This window comes from Capra hircus, chromosome 5, assembly GCF_001704415.2.
Source record: "Capra hircus breed San Clemente chromosome 5, ASM170441v1, whole genome shotgun sequence".
NCBI classification, from domain to species: Eukaryota; Metazoa; Chordata; class Mammalia; order Artiodactyla; family Bovidae; genus Capra; species Capra hircus.
Genome location: NC_030812.1, coordinates 1,362,210 through 1,379,794, shown reverse-complemented (window position 1 = coordinate 1,379,794; position 17,585 = coordinate 1,362,210). Strand labels below are relative to the sequence as shown.

Here is a 17,585-nt window from a genome sequence, read left to right as displayed (position 1 = left end):
TCACGGGAACGTGGGTGTGATGCCCGGTGATGGCTAGAAGCCTCCACGGGCCCCACGTGCTGTGCCCGTCAGGAAGATGGCCCCACTGCAGCAGTGCTGCTCAGCTCTCAGGGGACAGAGGAGGGCTCCAGGGGCACCCCTCAGCCCCGACGAGGAGGCACTAACGGCCAGGTGCGTGCGGCAGGGGTGCCCAAACTCGGACGCAGTAGAGACCACCTCATCAGAAAGAACGTTTCCAAACCAGGGTGCAAGAGGCCGGTGGCCTGCCCACCCCAACATTCAAACAACCCTACAAAACGCCCTCAGCTTCCTCTCTCCCTCCTCCCAATGCCCAACTCCAGAGAGAAGAGAAGGAAAAATATCTCCAAACCATGCACGCGCACACACACACACACACACACACACACACACACACACACACTCCAAAGAACTGAGGAGGAGAATACACTTTGAACCACATTTGAGATTAAGCTCTTTTTAAATGAATGGGCCTAGGTCTTAAATACCCTGCTGAGACTATTCTAATAATTGAAAATGACAGGAAATTAGATGTTGCTAAGGAACTTGCTTCCCAGTAGGAAAGTAGGATTCAACACGATACAGTTGAAAGCAGTGAGCGGGGAAAATAAAATCATTTTACATTTACATCGGTACAAACCCCAACAAAATGAGACACCTCAACAAACTAATTACAAGTGAATATTATAATTAGAGCTCTAGGGAGTCTCCTCCACTTCTATGGAATTAGTTGCGATTCCAGAATTCTAAACAACCATCAAAATTATTGCTCATAGATTCCTAAGTCACTGGAGAAACACAGACGTGACTTTCAGTAATTACCACTCACCGCAGATTCTGCCCTCTTGCCAAAGAATGTCCAACTAAGATGTTACAAACACGATAGGGAACCATCGCTCAGCCAGGACAGTGCGAGGAAAGGGACCAGAACCTTCACCGTCAGGATTTAGCTTGACAACATGAAAAACTTCCTGGTACCATATGTGACTCAGAGATGACTGAGAACTTCCTTGGGAAATACTGAAGGCTGTGAGAGGCATCCTTCTGCCTGGACAGTAAAATCCCACTTTTTCTAGAGGCAGGGTGATGATTCTGAAAAACTGTTCCATACAGAGAGGAGAGGGTGGAAAGTACATAGACAAACCTAACTGGAGGCAGGTACAGACAGAGCTAGGGTTTCCCAGGGGGCGTTAGTGGTAGAGAACCCACCTGCCAGTGCAGGAGGCATAAGAGACGTAGGTTCGATGCCTGGGTCAGGAAGATCCCCTGGAGGCGGGCACGGCAGCCTCCAGTATCCCTGCCTGGAGAATCCCATGGACAGAGGTGCCTGGACTCCAGCCCACAGGGTCACAGAGTCAGACACAACTGAAGCGACTTAGCACACGCGCACAGGGTTATTCTCTGTAAGTCCTGAGCTTGTTAAAACAATGCTGCTTAACAACCACACTTTTACACTGAAATCCAGGAACATCGACCCCCACTGAGGCTGAAGTTACAGAAGTTCTCCCTATAGCCAGATGAATAAGCTTTTGTTTTAACTATTTGTCTGGTCTCCTCTACCAGGTCCAGTAGCAAGCTCCTTTTCTTATACATATGTATATTTTTTTTAATTTGGGGGATTGGAAAACATTTGATTATGGTGGTCCAGCCTGGCTACCTCCTGGAGTCCCTGCTGCTAAAATTCCCAACAGGAGATGCAGTTTCTCTGCTTGTGTTACCTTTAGAGGAACTCTGGGGTCAAGAGGCAGTTCCCCTACTCAGTGGAGGAAGCTGTGACAGGCTGTAGCCGAGAGTATTCACATCAAGATGGCAAGGCTGGCTGAATCACGATGCAGGCTGTATTCTTGGGAAACAGATGGATTTCCTCTGTGGCAAGGACTAGCAGCAGAAGAGAAACTGAGAATTGTTTACGGGGGGACGGGTGAATCTGGTATTGACAGAAACAGGGATGGACTCATTTTCTATTTTATGTCATTACATATTCCTCGTGGCCGGGGTGCCTCACTTACTCAAGCACTACCCCTTTTATCTCTGCCTCATCTTTCCTCTCCTTTCCCATCTTAGGCATTTCTCTTGGGGTGGACACTTCCACCTGGGACTGCTGAAGGGAAACGAGAAGAGGTGACAGGTAAAAACCCGTAAATTTTGCAACTCGTTAGCAATTAGCAGCTCCTCTGAGGGGCTGGTCAAAGGCTTTGGAGAAAGATTATTGGACCAGGAAGGCATGAGGTTTCTGCGCCTCCTCAAATCAAGACGTGTGTGCTGAGCTTCTTACTAGGCATACCCTGAATTCTGCCTCATTCCCAGGGAGCCATCTGCAATTCACCTTCTCTCCTTCTCATCCAGAGCTCGTAGGAATATGGCAAACTGAGACTGACATGATTCCAACATTATGCTAAGAATAACCTTGATTTTGATCTAATGTAATTTTAAAAAGCAAAAACTACTTTTCTGACAAAGGTCCGTATATTCAAAGCTATGGTTTTTCCAGTAGTCATGTGCGGATGTGAGAGTTGGATCATAAAGAAGGCTGAGGACCAAAGAACTGATGCTTTTGAACTGTGGTGCTAGAGAAGTCCCTTCAGAATCCCCTGGACAGCAAGGAGATCAAACCAGTCCATCCTAAAGGAAATCAACTCTGAATATTCATGGGAAGGACTGATGCTGAAGCTCTAATACTTTGGCCACGTGATGCAAAGAGCCGACTGAGTGAGTGGAAAAGACCCTGATGCTAGGAAAGATTGAGGGCAGGAGGAGAAGGGGACAACAGAGGAGAAGCAGGTGACAGAGGATGAGACGACTGGACGGCATCATCGGCTCGATGGACATGAGTTTGAACAAACTCTGGGAGAGAGTGAAGGATACAGTGAAAGCGGAGAAATTGAAAGAGGTAGTGAAGGACAGGGAAGACGGGAGTTCATGGGGTCACAAAGAGTTGGACACAGCTTGCAATATTTAAAAAGGGAAATACTCATTATTTTCAAAGCTTGTTAATATTGCCAGCATTTGTCATACTGCTAAAAATTAGGGGACACACCAACATGTAGAAATCAGTACTGGATGACTCTCCCCCACAGCCAATGACAATCATGGCACCTAATACTGTGCTGGCTGACACCACTTTCACGAATAGCATCCCCTGCAGCCCGGCGTCACCAGAGTAGAACCGTATAGTCAGTAAATGTTCCACAAGATGATGGCTCATGTCTTTGAGACTGGGAAAAAAAAATGTTGCTACAAATAAGAAAAAAAGAAAGAAATTCTCAGTAAAGTAGATAAAGTCCATTAAAGTTTAACCAGAAGGCAAATGCCATTTTTATCTACTAATTTTTAAGAGTCAGTGAGAAAAGTCTATGGCTCTTGAATTTGATAAAATCATCCTTCAAAAGACACTCAATAACTTTATGATAAATTACCATCAGTAGTACTCAGGGGGAAAACAAGTAAAATATCCAAATTATTTAAAAACAAGTAAAAACCCAAATTATTATTCTGCTCAATCTATGCCCCATTACCATGGGTATTCCTTGAAGATAGGGACTTTTGTTTGCTTTGTTCATTTTTATAGCCTTGTCCACCCTCAGAACAAAGCCTGGAACAGACTGGTGTTCAATAAATAATATTTCTTAATAAGTAAATCAATCAATCAGAATAAAACAAGCCACACATTTAATGGTTGAAAAAAAGTACAGTTTTTATCCAAAAGTCTGGCAGACAGGAATTTGTCTTACCTCATCCCTGTCTCATGGATTTTAATTGCTATGGAAAAAGCAGCTCCAAAGACTTTGAGATTTCTATACGTTTTCTGGAAACTTCCAGTTAATTTTATGTCCTGCTTACTTTACAGGCAGAGGTTTCACTCTTCTAGTTTTCTCACGTGGGTCTCCTAGGCATTGTCACCCCTCACGCTTGTAGCCGAAATCTTCACCAGGAAAGCAAGCAGCCTGTGCAGGCCCAAAGTGAAGTGAAGTCGCTCAGTCGTGTCTGACTCTTTGCGACCCCATGGACTGCAGCCTACTGGGCTCCCCAGTCCTTGGGACTCTCCAGGCAAGAGTACTGGAGTGGGTGCCACTGCCTTCTCCAGGGGATCCTCCCGACCCAGGGATCGAACCCAGGTCTCCTGCACTGCAGGCAGACGCTTTACCGCCTGAGCCACCAGGGAATCCCAAAGGGACATAACTAAACCCAAAGGACATAACTAAATACAGAGATGTTTCCTTGGCTCGACATCTTTTTTAAAATCTATTTATTTTTAATTGCTTTACAATATTGTGTTGGTTTCTGCCACACGCCAGTATGAATCAGCCACAGCTACACACGTGTCCCCTCCTTCGTGAATTTCCCTCCCATCTCCTACCCCATCCCCGCCCCGCCCCAGGTTGTCAAAGTTGGCTAGGTATCTTAATGAATGAACTTCCAAAGGTAGCTTCAAAGCCACAGGCATAATGATTAAATTATATTTTTCAAAAAGGAAACTCACAGATCAGTATAGTGACTTAAATCTTGAGTTATACCAAGATTTGCAACCATTCAAGTCATCTGACCTTAAGTGGCTCGATGAGGGGTTCATTTGATGAGGAGTTGGGTGGATGGGGACTGCTAAACTACACCAGAGAGAAAAGTGTAAAGGCACAAACTCATTTTCAGCAAGCCCCCTAGGCCAGTCAGGTAAAGAGCACTTATGATCACATATTTTATTTGCTTTTGCAAATGAGTTTTGCACACATGAATTTTCGTAAATGAGTCTATAGGCCCTAAGGAACTTTCAGATGGTAGCAAACAAAAACGTTAGTGTGTTTTGCTCACATTGTTAATACTGGTGCTGCCTGTACAAGAGACATAATGAAAATAAACTACCACACCTAGGGAGCCTCGAGGAGAGAGATTTAACTCCTGGAAATTATGTTTTTATTTGTCCTGTGCACCCCAGGATAGGGTTTCCCACCATTTTCTTACCTTGCAGAAAGCCCTCACCACATTCTAGAGGAGTGATTTTCTTCTGTCAAAACTACCATGAAATTAAATGTCAGCAGCAGCAACAGTGGGCCTAACATCCACTGATACAGGCTCAGCATACACAGGGAAGGGGGAGCTCAGAGAATGTAGTCCAGAAAAGAGCTAAAAGTTAAGAGCAGCCAACAAGCTCAGGTCGACTTTAGGATGAAGAGACTCAGGCTAGGGTCTCCCAGAACCGCAAGTTCAATCCCCTATTTCCTGCATCTTGATCAGCAGGGACCAAATGTTGCTGACTGCTGGGCCCCAACCTGCCTCCTTCAGGAGTAGATGACCCTACAGCTCATAGGCCTAATAGCAGCATCCACTTGTCCACCGTCCACTGAACTGTAACAATAACAATAATCTCATAGCACATGACATGGATTTTCTTCTGTACCACCACCCTTATACAGTGATTAGATGACTATTTATAGTTAAGGAGGTTAAGGCTTACAGACATAGTAATCTAGCCAAGATCAAACAGTAAGTGGCATAGCAGGTGCTGGGATTCAGAAACAGCAGCTCTGGAGACCCCACTCTAAACCAACATGCCTCAGTGCAAAATCTAGACTACCTGGCACTGAGTTTGGCCTCTGTTTCCTCGTTTGAAACTGAGGGAAGAAATACAACTGCACAACACAGAGTATGAAATGGGACATCTTTGCAAAGCTCCAGGGCCAACGCCTAGTATCTAAAGGTACTCAACATAGTTGATTCACTTCCTCCAGGTATATAGAAATGAAAAAGATTTCATCACTTCCCTGCAGGGTTGGAAATAGGTCTGGAGATGAAAAACCACATCCTTCCTTATAAATCCATTCACCTCTCAGACAGCACTTGTGGAAGTAATTTTAATCCTTCATGTTTGTGGAAATCATTTCAAAGTAAAAGCACTCACACCTCACTCCCCACGAAAGATGTTAGAGTTTGGTGCAGAGGTCCCCGCAGTAAGTCACCCGGTGGCACTGCTTTCCTCTTCCCCAGCTGCGGGAGCCGTGCTATAACCAGACAGCGTCCTACTAAAGCATTGACACACACCTGAAAAACCCACCAAGCCCCAAAACTGGAACGGAGAAAACGTTTCCAAATCAATTTTCCCTTTCGTCTTTCTTAGGAATCCTCAGGCTCCCTTCCTTTCAGCCATTGAGTTGAACTTCAGGTAGAGAGAAACATTTAGCATGAAAATGATTCTCCATAAAGCCTGATGTCTTTTAAATACATACAAGAGTTGTGCATTTAAAATATACTGAGAACTCTATACAGAGTATAACTTTTTAAAAACCCATGTTATTTAATTCTGTTGCTTTTGTTTTCAACTTGTGTATGATACCACCTATGTCAAATGGAAGCGGCTATGCAGATATGTTCTAAGACAACAAAAAGCATTGCCTCTTGGCAGAAATAAAAAGAATATTTAGATTCTCCAAGATGGAGAGACTCTTGAAATCTGTAATGTGACCTTCCTCAGAAACTATTCAAGTCATCTGGGAAATGACCCCATTATGACAAATATTTGGTTTTGTTCTACTTTTCAATTTACCGCTCCATTTCAAAGAAATTAAAGCATCAACAACTGGTGTTTATGCAGGAGTCACAAAGTACCCAAACAGCCACCTACATCTCAGTTTCATTCAAAAGCTGGGAAAGCAAATCAATGGAGGATAATGGAATGGGATAAAATTAGCTCAGTCAGGAAGAAAACATATTTGCCTTCTCAGGTGCCTCTTCTCAAATGGGCAGAGAGGGGGAAAAATTAAAACCCAGTCCCCCATCACCATAGACCCCATAATTCATCTAGGTGGCCATCTGCCAATGAAACTGATGAGAAAAATGTTGTGAAGGAAAAAAAGTGGCAACCCCCGTTAAGTTTTTTTTCTGTTAAGAAAGCATAACTTTTCTCTTTCCTTCTTGCTTCACCTTCTATTTGTTACATTTCCAATTAAGATTTGGCTATCTAAAAATAGGTAAGTTGGCACTCACGAGTCCTGTTAGTAATGCAGTCCTTTAAGCTATATTCTGAAACCATGCAGGGTCCATAAATCATGGCTCTTCTCACATGAAATGAGAAATGCTAAGGTCAACTGAAATTTCTGGAAGGGTGGAAAGGTAGAGTCACCCCAGTTATTTTTCTGCAAGTTGCAATAATTGCAAATGCCTCCGAGGAACAACTCAGCATCAGCAATTCTCCAGCTCAAACATAAGCTGAATCATCGAAGCTACCTGTGACCAGGTAAACCCCAAAATGCACAGTACTGGGTAAGACACCCGGAAGAGCTTTTGTCTCTGATCATCCATCTCCTTCCTCTTCTTTACAAGCCTTTGGCTGACTCCTGATGAATTATCTGGCGAAGGGAAAACTAAGACCTCCTAAGAGGTGAGAAGCTGGCTTGGAAATCCAATATGTTTATTCCAAGGAAAACCCAGTCCACAATTATGTATCTATTCAACATCTTTGGAAACATGTGTTCTATCCCTGGGTTGGGAAGATCCCCTGGAGGAGGAAATGGCAGCCCACTCCAATATTCTTGCCTAGAGAATCCCATGGACAGAGAAGCCCGGTAGGCTACAGTCCAGGGGGCTGCAGAGTCAGAAACAACTGAGCCACTGAGCACAACAGCTTAGAACGCACACTGCATAGCTGAACCTTAGTCCCAGGGTGCCTTATCTTGACGACTCGCGGTATTTGGGGCTGTGGGTGGGAGGAAGGAAAATGGTAAGAAAATGCCCGTCTCTATTTTGATAGGAAGAGGAGCTAGAGTCATCATAGTTCCATGCTGAATGAAAGCATTCTCTCTCTTTCTCCCTCTGATGGTACTGAATAGAATATTCACAAGCTCACCCAAATTTAATAAGCCTACTGGGCTGGGTGATTGCACTTTTCAAATATGCTAGTTCCCATTTGGGGCTATTTTGTTTAGAATCTCTGTTTAGCTGTGTACTTACACTTTGAGCAAATGAATCACAAAAGGTGCAATTTTGTAAATCAAAAAAATCAAGAAATAGTCTAGCAACTAGAAAAAGCCAGAGAGGGACAAATCCCTGGCAATTGTTTTTCAAGCCTCAACCCAGCCATGTTTATTTCCAGCCGTTATATATCCCCCAAGGGTCAGGCTCTGGGCAGGAGGAGAGGAGCTCAGGGCCTGAGAGAGAGTGAAGTCGACTGCTCGGGACAAGGATGCAGCTCTGCCGTGCCAGGGCCAGACAGATGTCTCAGGCACCCAGGAGAGATAACATGGCCTTGCAGTCAGACAGGGCCGGTCAAAGTCCTGGCTTTGTAAAGTCTGAAGTGTATTAAGTACACACAAGGACTGTGCATTTCAAACATCTGAGAATTCTGTAAAGAGAAGAATGACTTTTGAAAATGCCAAGTCCCTTCCTTCTGTCACTATTATATTCAGCTTATCTCAAGGGAAATGCTACAGACCAAAGAGAAGGAGAAGATGTGCCTTCTTGAGCAAAGAAAGACATTTAGATTCTATAAGAGAGGCACACTTGAAAGTGGTCTTTTTCAGAAACCATTCTGGTCATCTGGGAAACAAACCTAGGATTACAAATATTTGTTTTCATTCTACTTTCCCATTTACTACTCAGCTTCAGAGAAATTAAAGCATCAACCATGGGTGCTTATCCAGGTGATACTATCAGCTCTGTCACCTTGAGTACGCTTCCTGATGTCTCTGAGCTTCAGTTTCCTTATCTTCAAAATGAGATCACATACCTATCTCAAAGGCTCATTGAGAGTTTACTGGAAAAACATAAGCAACATGCTTAATTAATACCATGTCCAGCAGATGGCAGGAATTTAACAAAAGGAAGCTAAAGCCCTCTGTGCATTACAGCTGAGAAGTCCAACTTTGGTGAACATTTCTATCACCATCAGTTACTCAGAAATGAGTCCAACACAGCCTAGCCCCTATCTGCTCCCTCTGACCTTAGCTGAGACCCACTGGCCTGCAAAGGTATTGCAGAGAGTCAATTTTCCAGACTGAAGAAGCAAGCTGTGTACATGAGTTACAGGACACTATAGGGTACACACACACAGATATACACACACCACACACATTTGCTTTTTAAGCTTCTTTAACCCAGTCTATTATAGGGCCTGAAATTCCCTAATTCATTCATTCTTTAAGGTACTTTGTTCATGTTAAAGCTTAACAGATGATTACATGGAATCAAGGAACCATCAGCTACTCAGCACATGATAATAATAATCATATCTATCACAGAATCAACCCCAGCTTGTACCAGTCAGCATCTGAGCCCTGAAGCACTGACAATCCTCCCAAACATACAAGGCGGACACTGTGCCCATTTTGAGACATGGGCTCTGAGACTAGGAGACTAGGTCAGTGCTCATGGCCACAGAGCTTGTAAGTGATGGAACGGGAATTCAAACCCAGTTCTGTTCAGCACCAAAGCCTATGCATTCGGTCACGTTTCGCCACACCATGCTGCCTCTGCTCTCGCAACAATTAGTTCTGCAGATAATGCATTCACACTCACCGTGCCACAGTTAGGGAGGGTCTGGAAGAGATAAAGGTAAACACTAGTTAAATGTATTTGGTAGCCAACCTCCAAGACAGTAGCCAATGAACCCCACCTCCTGGCTCCAGGAGTGTGCAGTCCCCTCTCACAGGGTATCACAGTTGGGCCCCCCGGCACCAGGAGTGTGCAGTCCCCTCTCACAGGGTATCACAGTTGGGCCCCCCGGCACCAGGAGTGTGCAGTCCCCTCTCACAGGGTATCACAGTTGGGGCCCCCCCCACCGGGGGGCACCAGGAGTGTGCAGTCCCCTCTCACAGGGTATCACAGTTGGGCCCCCCGGCACCAGGAGTGTGCAGTCCCCTCTCACAGGGTATCACAGTTGGGCCCCCCCCCCCAGCCCCCCCACAGGTCACAGGGGCACCAGGAGTCTGCAGTCCCCTCTCACAGGGTATCACAGTTGGGCCCCCCGGCACCAGGAGTCTGCAGTCCCCTCTCACAGGGTATCACAGTTGGGCCCCCCGGCACCAGGAGTGTGCAGTCCCCTCTCACAGGGTATCACAGTTGGGCCCCCCGGCACCAGGAGTGTGCAGTCCCCTCTCACAGGGTATCACAGTTGGGGGCCCGGGGCAGCCCAGGGTAAGTGGGGGCCAGGGTGCGCCCTCTCACAGGGTATCACAGTTGGGCCCCCCGGGCACCAGGAGTGTGCAGTCCCCTCTCACAGGGTATCACAGTTGGGCTCTGAAGCCAATAGAACGCATTAGGAGGACTGGTGAGTCACTTCCGAGGCTAAGTTATTAAAAGCATGGTAGATTCTGCCTTGGTCTCCTTTGGAAACTTGACTTGGACAAAGCCAGCTACCATATCCGGAGGACTCTCAGGCAGCGAATTGAAGAGGCCCATGTTGCAAGAAACTGTGGCCTCCAGCCAACAGCCATGTGAGCAACCATACTGGGAGCAAGGCCTCTCGGCCCCGGCCCAGCCGTCAGGTGACTGCCTCCCTGATCAACTAGAGCATCACGAGACATCCTAATCCAGATCCACCCAACTGAGCTGCTCTTAACCCTTGTTCCACAGAAACTTCGTGAGATAATAACTTTGCTGTTTAAAGCTGCCCAAGTTGGGGGGGGGGGGCGGTTACTCAGCAATGAATAAAACAGTATAAAAATCTGACAGAAGTCAGGGCTTGAAGCAACTGTTGGCCAAGGGGAATGAAGAACGGTGCTCACCAAAGTGTAATAAAAATATTTAGGTCATGAGGGCAGACAAAAGGGAGACATGGACTGAAGTGAGAAAAATACTGTAACGATATCGGCAAATACTTATATCGCAGTCCACGGATTAGCTCATTTCCTCCTTACAGCAATCCCACAGAGCAGGGGTAGAGTTATCTCCATTTCACAGATACAGAAACTGAGGCCCAGAAAACAAACAGTTTGCAGGGGTCACTCAGCTGGTAAGCGGCAAAGCTGGAATTCGCCCAGGCAGTCCAGCTCCAATTCCTACACCCTTAGCCGACCCACACACTGCCTCTCAGATCAACAGAGAAACTGAAGGCAGCAACCAAGGCCCTGCCAGGGGTCAGGGGTCAAAGCGAGCCCCAGAGCTTTCTGGCCTAGACTCTTTCAGTGTTGTTTGGCAAAGGTAATAGGAAAGTCCAAAGTGCAGCAGTGCTCCATTGATTTCATTTAATCTTTGAAACACTCCTGGGGGAGAGATGGGAGAAATACTGTCATCCCCATTTCGCGGGTGAGAAAGCGGAAGCTGAGTGACGTAAGGCGATCACTTGGACTCCTGTATTTAGAATCAGAGGTTTCTTGGCAAATTATGGAATTTTCAACTTTGAGCAAATTCTGATATGTTGAAACTCTCGTTCGCCTTATCTATTGACATTTGCGTTTGCCTGTTTACATTTCCGTTTCCATGGACTTAAAAAATAGAAAAGAAAATCAAAGAGGAAACAGCCGCGTAAGAAGAACATGAGATTCCTCAGTTCAGTTCAGTTCAGTCGCTCAGTCGTGTCCGACTCTGAGTTGCAGCACGCCAGGCCTCCCTGTCCATCACCAACTCCCGGAGTTCACCAAGACTCACGCCCATCGAGTCCGTGATGCCATCCAGCCATCTCATCCTCTGTTGTCCCCTTCTCCTCCTGCCCCCAACCCCTCCCAGCATCAGAGTCTTTTCTAATGAGTCAACTCTTCGCATGAGGTGGCCAAAGTACTGGAGTTTCAGCTTCAGCATCATTCCCTCCAAAGAACACCCTGGACTGACCTCCTTCAGAATGGACTGGTTGGATCTCCTTGCAGTCCAAGGGACTCTCAGGAGTCTTCTCCAACACCACAGTTCAAAAGCATCAATTCTTCGACACTCAGCTTTCTTCACAGTCCAACTCTCACATCCACACATGACTACTGGAAAAACCATAGCCTTGACTAGATGGACTTTTGTTGGCAAAGTAATGTCTCTGCTTTTGAATATACCATCTAGGTTAGTCATAACTTCCTTCCAGGGAGTAAGCATCTTTTACTTTCATGGCTGCAATCACCATCTGCAATGATTTTGGAGCCCAAAAAAATCATATACCTCCTCAATTTCAACCAGAAGAAAGTACATTCACAACAAAGCACAATCACAGTCATATTAAATTAAAGCAAACAGGAGTGGCATGATTAAAGTCAGAGCTCAGAGCCTCTTCTCCAAGAGAATAAGATGGATTGAAAAAAGCACAGCTCTCCCCCACCAAAATTATAATTAAATATACATGCCTATTGTTGAGGAATAATCATTAAAATAGCTCCCAAAGAAAGATGTGTTTATATCTAGTCAATTAAATATATATATTACTGACTTCTCTTCCCCACAGTGTAACAGTCGTAAAGCCTACAGACACATAGCAGCAAAACACAAGGGTTAAATACGAAGGTGCTGATGACACAGAACTGAAGAGTTTCAGACCTGACAGCCCCAGCTCCACAGTCAAAACTTTCTCTTCCTCCACATACCATCTGCCACACACACCACCCCCTCCCCCCAGCCATGCTTCCATTTCCTCTGAAGTGCATGTCCATGTAATGTGAACATTATCTAAGCAGGAGGTTTCTTTTTCTGTTTATGCCAGGATTTCTTTTATTTGGGTGGAAGAGATCAGGGTTTGGGGACAGGGTGTCTCACAGATGATTTCAGAAACAGTGCATCCTTCCCCAGCCACCGCCTTCCATCTCAGGTCGGCTATGGCGAGTGATATTTGCACTGATGAAGGCTTCCTCTGCTGTTACTGGCCAGGCAATCAGGCCCTCCAGACCCTCGCGGCCCACCACTCAGGCATGTCTGCAGCAGGCCTCCAGGTAATCAGTACTGTTTCCCGGCAGCTCTGCCAACCAGACACCCCCTGAGTGGCCCCTTTGCACAGCTCTCAGCATGCCGCGCGGCCACACTCCCTTTCCGCTTTACGTCTCATGGCAACACAGACTTTGAGCCTGCTGTTTTTCCATCATCAAGTGGAATTTTTTCATTTCTCTCTGCTTGTGTTGATTCTTTCCCCCTGCTTTATCCTTTCAGGACTATCATAGAAAATATGGTATTCAACACGGACTCCCCAGAGGGCTTCTTGGCTGCGGCTTCAATATGCCTTATTCTGTACTTCGCTTCTCCTTCTCTTCATCTTTTGACACCTCAGACTCCGTCCTGCCAATTGCTAGGACACCACTAAAATATCTGTGCTCCATCTCCATCTATATTTCTGACCTTCTCAGTGTCTATAAAGCCTGAACGAACTATCGACAGGGAACGGAATTATTTTCCCCATGTTCAAATAGTCCCTAATTTTATTATTACCAAACTATATTTGCAGAAACCTCACTTGCTGAACTTTTTCAGGACCACTCCAATTTCAAATAATCCGGCTCCTCAGGCCAGTGGTTCCAAGCTTTGGCTTGGAAAAATGCAGTCACAGCATGCTGTCAGAAGCCACTCAAGCGAACTTAGGTAATTATTGTATTGACATCTTTCCCCTTTGCTCACTTGGAAAGCCAAGCTAGAAAATACATATTGCAATTAGAAATTGCATCTTTTTTTTTTCCGTTAAACCAAAAGGAAACCTTCCTTACCACATGGCACACTGGAGACCACGGCTCAGGCCCACTTGTAAGAACTTGTACCCCAACCCACCAGCACCAGCGCGTGAGCTTGCACACCTGCAGCCACCTGCATAACAGCTGGCCCACATCCATCCCAGAGTCACAGTCAGAGAAGCCACATGGTGACGACAGGAAGGGCATGAGGGACGATCCTTTTCTCTCCACCTCCCTCAAGTCCGAGGCTTGAGCTTCCCACCACTCCCACCAGGCACTCCCCTCACGCTATCCACTTACAAGAAGCACCTGAGGCAACGGGTGATCTTTCTCAGCATCTTGGCAGCTTCCCACACATACCCAAATGGGAATATGACTGTTTGCTATGAAATTTCTCCATAAAGAGGGAGGCTGTTCAGCATGAAGAGTTATCAGTCTAGGAGCAGCCTTTTAAATGAGAGACTGGTGAGATTTTCTTTCAAGCATTGCTTCTCAGGATGTTCAAGCTATAGCATTTCCTAAGATGGTGCATAAATGGTGCTATTAAGATAGCTAAAGAATGGAAGCAGAAGCCAGCCTGAGGAAAGGGAGGGGGTGGATGTAAAAGAAGTAACTGACACCGATGATCACAAACCGCGTGCCACCTTCGTGCTCAACACAGCGTACACACTCTCTCGTAGCCCTTACAGCCCCGAGACGGGGCCTCCTGTCAGACACACTTGCCAGAAGGAGGGCCTGAGGCGCTCACCGACTAGGGAGCAGGGAGGCTGGAACTCCAACTCCACCCTGTCTGACTCCAAAACTCCAGCTTCGAACCACTTTCTTATTCTTTGTGGTCAGCACTGTCCAGGAGGAGAGGGTTACAAGGCCCCTGGATTTCAAACTCTCTCATCCAAACACCCTTTGCTTTGATGCTGTATCCACTGACTAGTGTAATCTGACCTCCCTGGCATCAGGACCACAGGAAGAGTGGTTTCTGTCTAGGCAATGATGAAGAGGCAGTGCCCTGCCTATCTCAGCCTCCTGAACATTCTGCTGCTAGGAGTCAGTCCCCTCCAAACGGGAACCAGATCCTGGACTGCTCCACCTGCACGCAGCCCTCCTTTGTATAAAACCTCCACCACGTCCAACCTCCAGTTTTTATTTTCATTCTCTGGAGACACCAGGCCTCAGTTTCACACTTTAGCTAATGGGAAATGGCAACTGCAAGCTCTTGTTAACACTTTGAGGGCCTCACCCTACATCATTGTACCTATATGCTCTTTTCCACTCCTCTCCAGACAAATATGCTTTCTTTAAAACCAAATAACTACCCATCATCAGTGCTCCTTGAAACGGGTGGACTCATGTATACCAGTTTCTACTAGTGGCACTACATTATAAGCCTGTCTTGGTCCAATTTCTGGGCTCCACAAGAAGAAACAATATTTGAGGTAGTCCCTTGATCATAACTACAGGCTTCCTGGGTGGCTCAGTGGTAAAGAATCCACCTGCCAATGCAGGAGACACAGCAGGAGCTGTGGGTTCAATCCCTGGGTTGAGAACATCCCCTGGAGAAGGAAATGGTAACCCACTCCAGAGACAGAAGAGCCTGGTGGGCTGCAACCCATGGGGCCACAAAGAGTCAGACATTGACTCAGTACGCACACACGCACTTGATCCCTATGCTGGCAAAATCCTTTATATATATATATATATATATATATATATATATATATATACACACACACATACATACATACATACATATTGTTCTTATATATATAATACATTCCATAGAGCATCTGTGTATTAAATACATTTTTGTCTATCTGCTTTATCTAAAGAAAAAGGCTCTGCCAAGAACTGAGCTTTTACCATGTCCTGGGCAGCTCGTGCCCAAAGGCCTGTCCTGCCTACCCTCTGTCTATGCAGACATGATCAGATTTCACAGGGAGGGTCTGTGAACCAAGGGGGCCGATATTAAGGTTACGGCCATCTACCGGGGCCTGATGTGAAAAGGTGCACATGGCCCATCAGAGTCCTCACTGGGCACCCTGACTGGGCACCCTGACTGGGCACCCTGGGAGACGGAGCTTCCAGTGACGGCGCTGAGGGTGCGAGGGCCGTGGGGCCAGGCCCGGGCCGGGGTAAGCCGTGAGCACGCTGCCGCTGCGAGGCGACAGAAAGTCACCGTTGTCTAAAGAGGGTCAAGAACCTGCTTGGAACAGAGGAGTCAGGATGAGAGGAGACACACAAGGAAAAGTGTGCCGAAGAGTCCCCGTTTCTCATGCTTATAAGAAAGAGTGAGGGGTGCCAGCGCTTGGGAGGAGGGAGGGAAGAGCATCCAAAGCATCAGAGGAGGTCAGAAACGAGCACAGGACCGCCAGCCAGAGGTGAGGGGGGATCGGCTCACTTCGCTCTAAGGACCTGTGTGTCAGATTCTTTAAATAAAAAAAAGGAAACACGGGTACCCTCTAGAACACACGTAACGTCAACACAACAGTCAAGCCTCTCACCAGTCTCAGTGAGAGGAAGAAAGATACTGTCCTACCAGGTATGGATTTACAGCGTGTTCTCTTCAGAGGATTCATGCAGCTGATCGAGCACCATACCAGGTATGGATTTACAGCGTGTTCTCTTCAGAAGATTCATGCAGCTGATCGAGCACCAGAGGAAACCCGCGACAGCGCTGTGATGGCCCATGCGTGATTGGTACTAGTGTGAGCAGAAGAAAGAGAGGCCTGACGTCCGCTCCATCTTTCCAGGCATGGCCTGCGGCCACGGCCACTCACCATTGCCAGTCACAAACCTCCCGCCACTGCCACCTGGCCCCGTCCCAAGGCTCTCCAGTTTCACCTCAAGCCTAATCCCCGACTGGGGAAGAAACTCTTCCAGTCTAGGGAGTTCCCTGGTGCTCCAGTGACTAAGACTGTGTGATCCCACAGCAGAGAGCCTGGGTTTGACCCCTGGTCAGGGAAGCAGATCCCACATACCACAACTAAAGATCCCCGGTCTGCACACCGCTGTGAAGAAGGAAGATCCTGAGTGCCGCAACTAGGACCTCCTGCGGCCAAATAATAAATAATTTTTTTTTAACCCTCCAGTTTATAGGAAGTTTCCTTTCCTACAAAACAACCACGTCTCTCCTCTGATGGCTGCTTACATGAGCCTTTTCGTCATTCTTGTAGGGTCCTCTCTCACTGGGGGAGCTGAACATGGAAGGGAGTCACTAAAAAGCCAAGTCAAGAGTAAAATTAAAGCACAGTTCCCAGGCCCTGCAGAGTGTACAGAAACAGCTCCCTGCCTTAGCTGAGCTCTGAGTGCCGTGGTGAAAATGTAGCACTCGGCATTTGGCCCACAGCACACATTATTTTGCAATTACACCCGCATGTCAAACATCCGTGTTGGCATTTAAAGCCTACAGAGTTGCTGAGTGTATAAAATGGTTGATGTCCACCTTCTGCAAAAGTTAAAACGGACGAGAAGACAAATCTGTTTAGCCCAGCATGTGTTTTACCTAACCCGCCAGCAGCAAGTCACAGGAAAGAGCCACACAGGTACTTACTATTTGTAACCCATGGCTACATCCACAAAATACTTCCTTCTCTGCCGATAGACATTGTCTTTAAATCCCTTAAACAGAAAAGAGATGAGGTTATTTAACAGACTGCCAAAAAAGTTAGTTGCAGAAGGCCTAAAAGAAAATTGCTGTGATGTTTATTGAATGTCCAATTCAAACGTAAGTTTTCCCCTTGGATGACCACCTTAATGACACAGGCAGAAGCAAACTGTACGTACAGTAAAACCTCATTAAATTTGGGCTATCCTAATTTGGGATGCATGGGAATTCAGACTAAAGTTAACCTTGCCGTAAGTAGGCAGAATGGCTTAGTTAAGCAAATTGATATCGTGAACAATATCCTTTGGTTTTTAAGTATCATTTACATGTAACTGATCTTAATTACAAATTAATCTTATCTGTTCAATAAAACAGATCCCTTTAACATGGCTATTCAGTGAGTTAACCTAAATTTA

At 46.2% G+C, this 17,585-nt stretch overlaps 1 protein-coding gene across 1 annotated transcript in view; it reads right to left on the bottom strand.

Moving 5' to 3' along the window:
* Nucleotides 1-17,585, bottom strand: part of TPH2 (tryptophan hydroxylase 2) — a 101,248-nt gene that overhangs the window by 73,077 nt on the left and 10,586 nt on the right. The window contains exon 5 of the mRNA XM_005679722.3: nucleotides 17,116-17,183. Within this exon, the coding sequence (XP_005679779.2) occupies nucleotides 17,116-17,183 (68 nt within the window). The remainder of the gene's footprint in view (nucleotides 1-17,115; nucleotides 17,184-17,585) is intronic.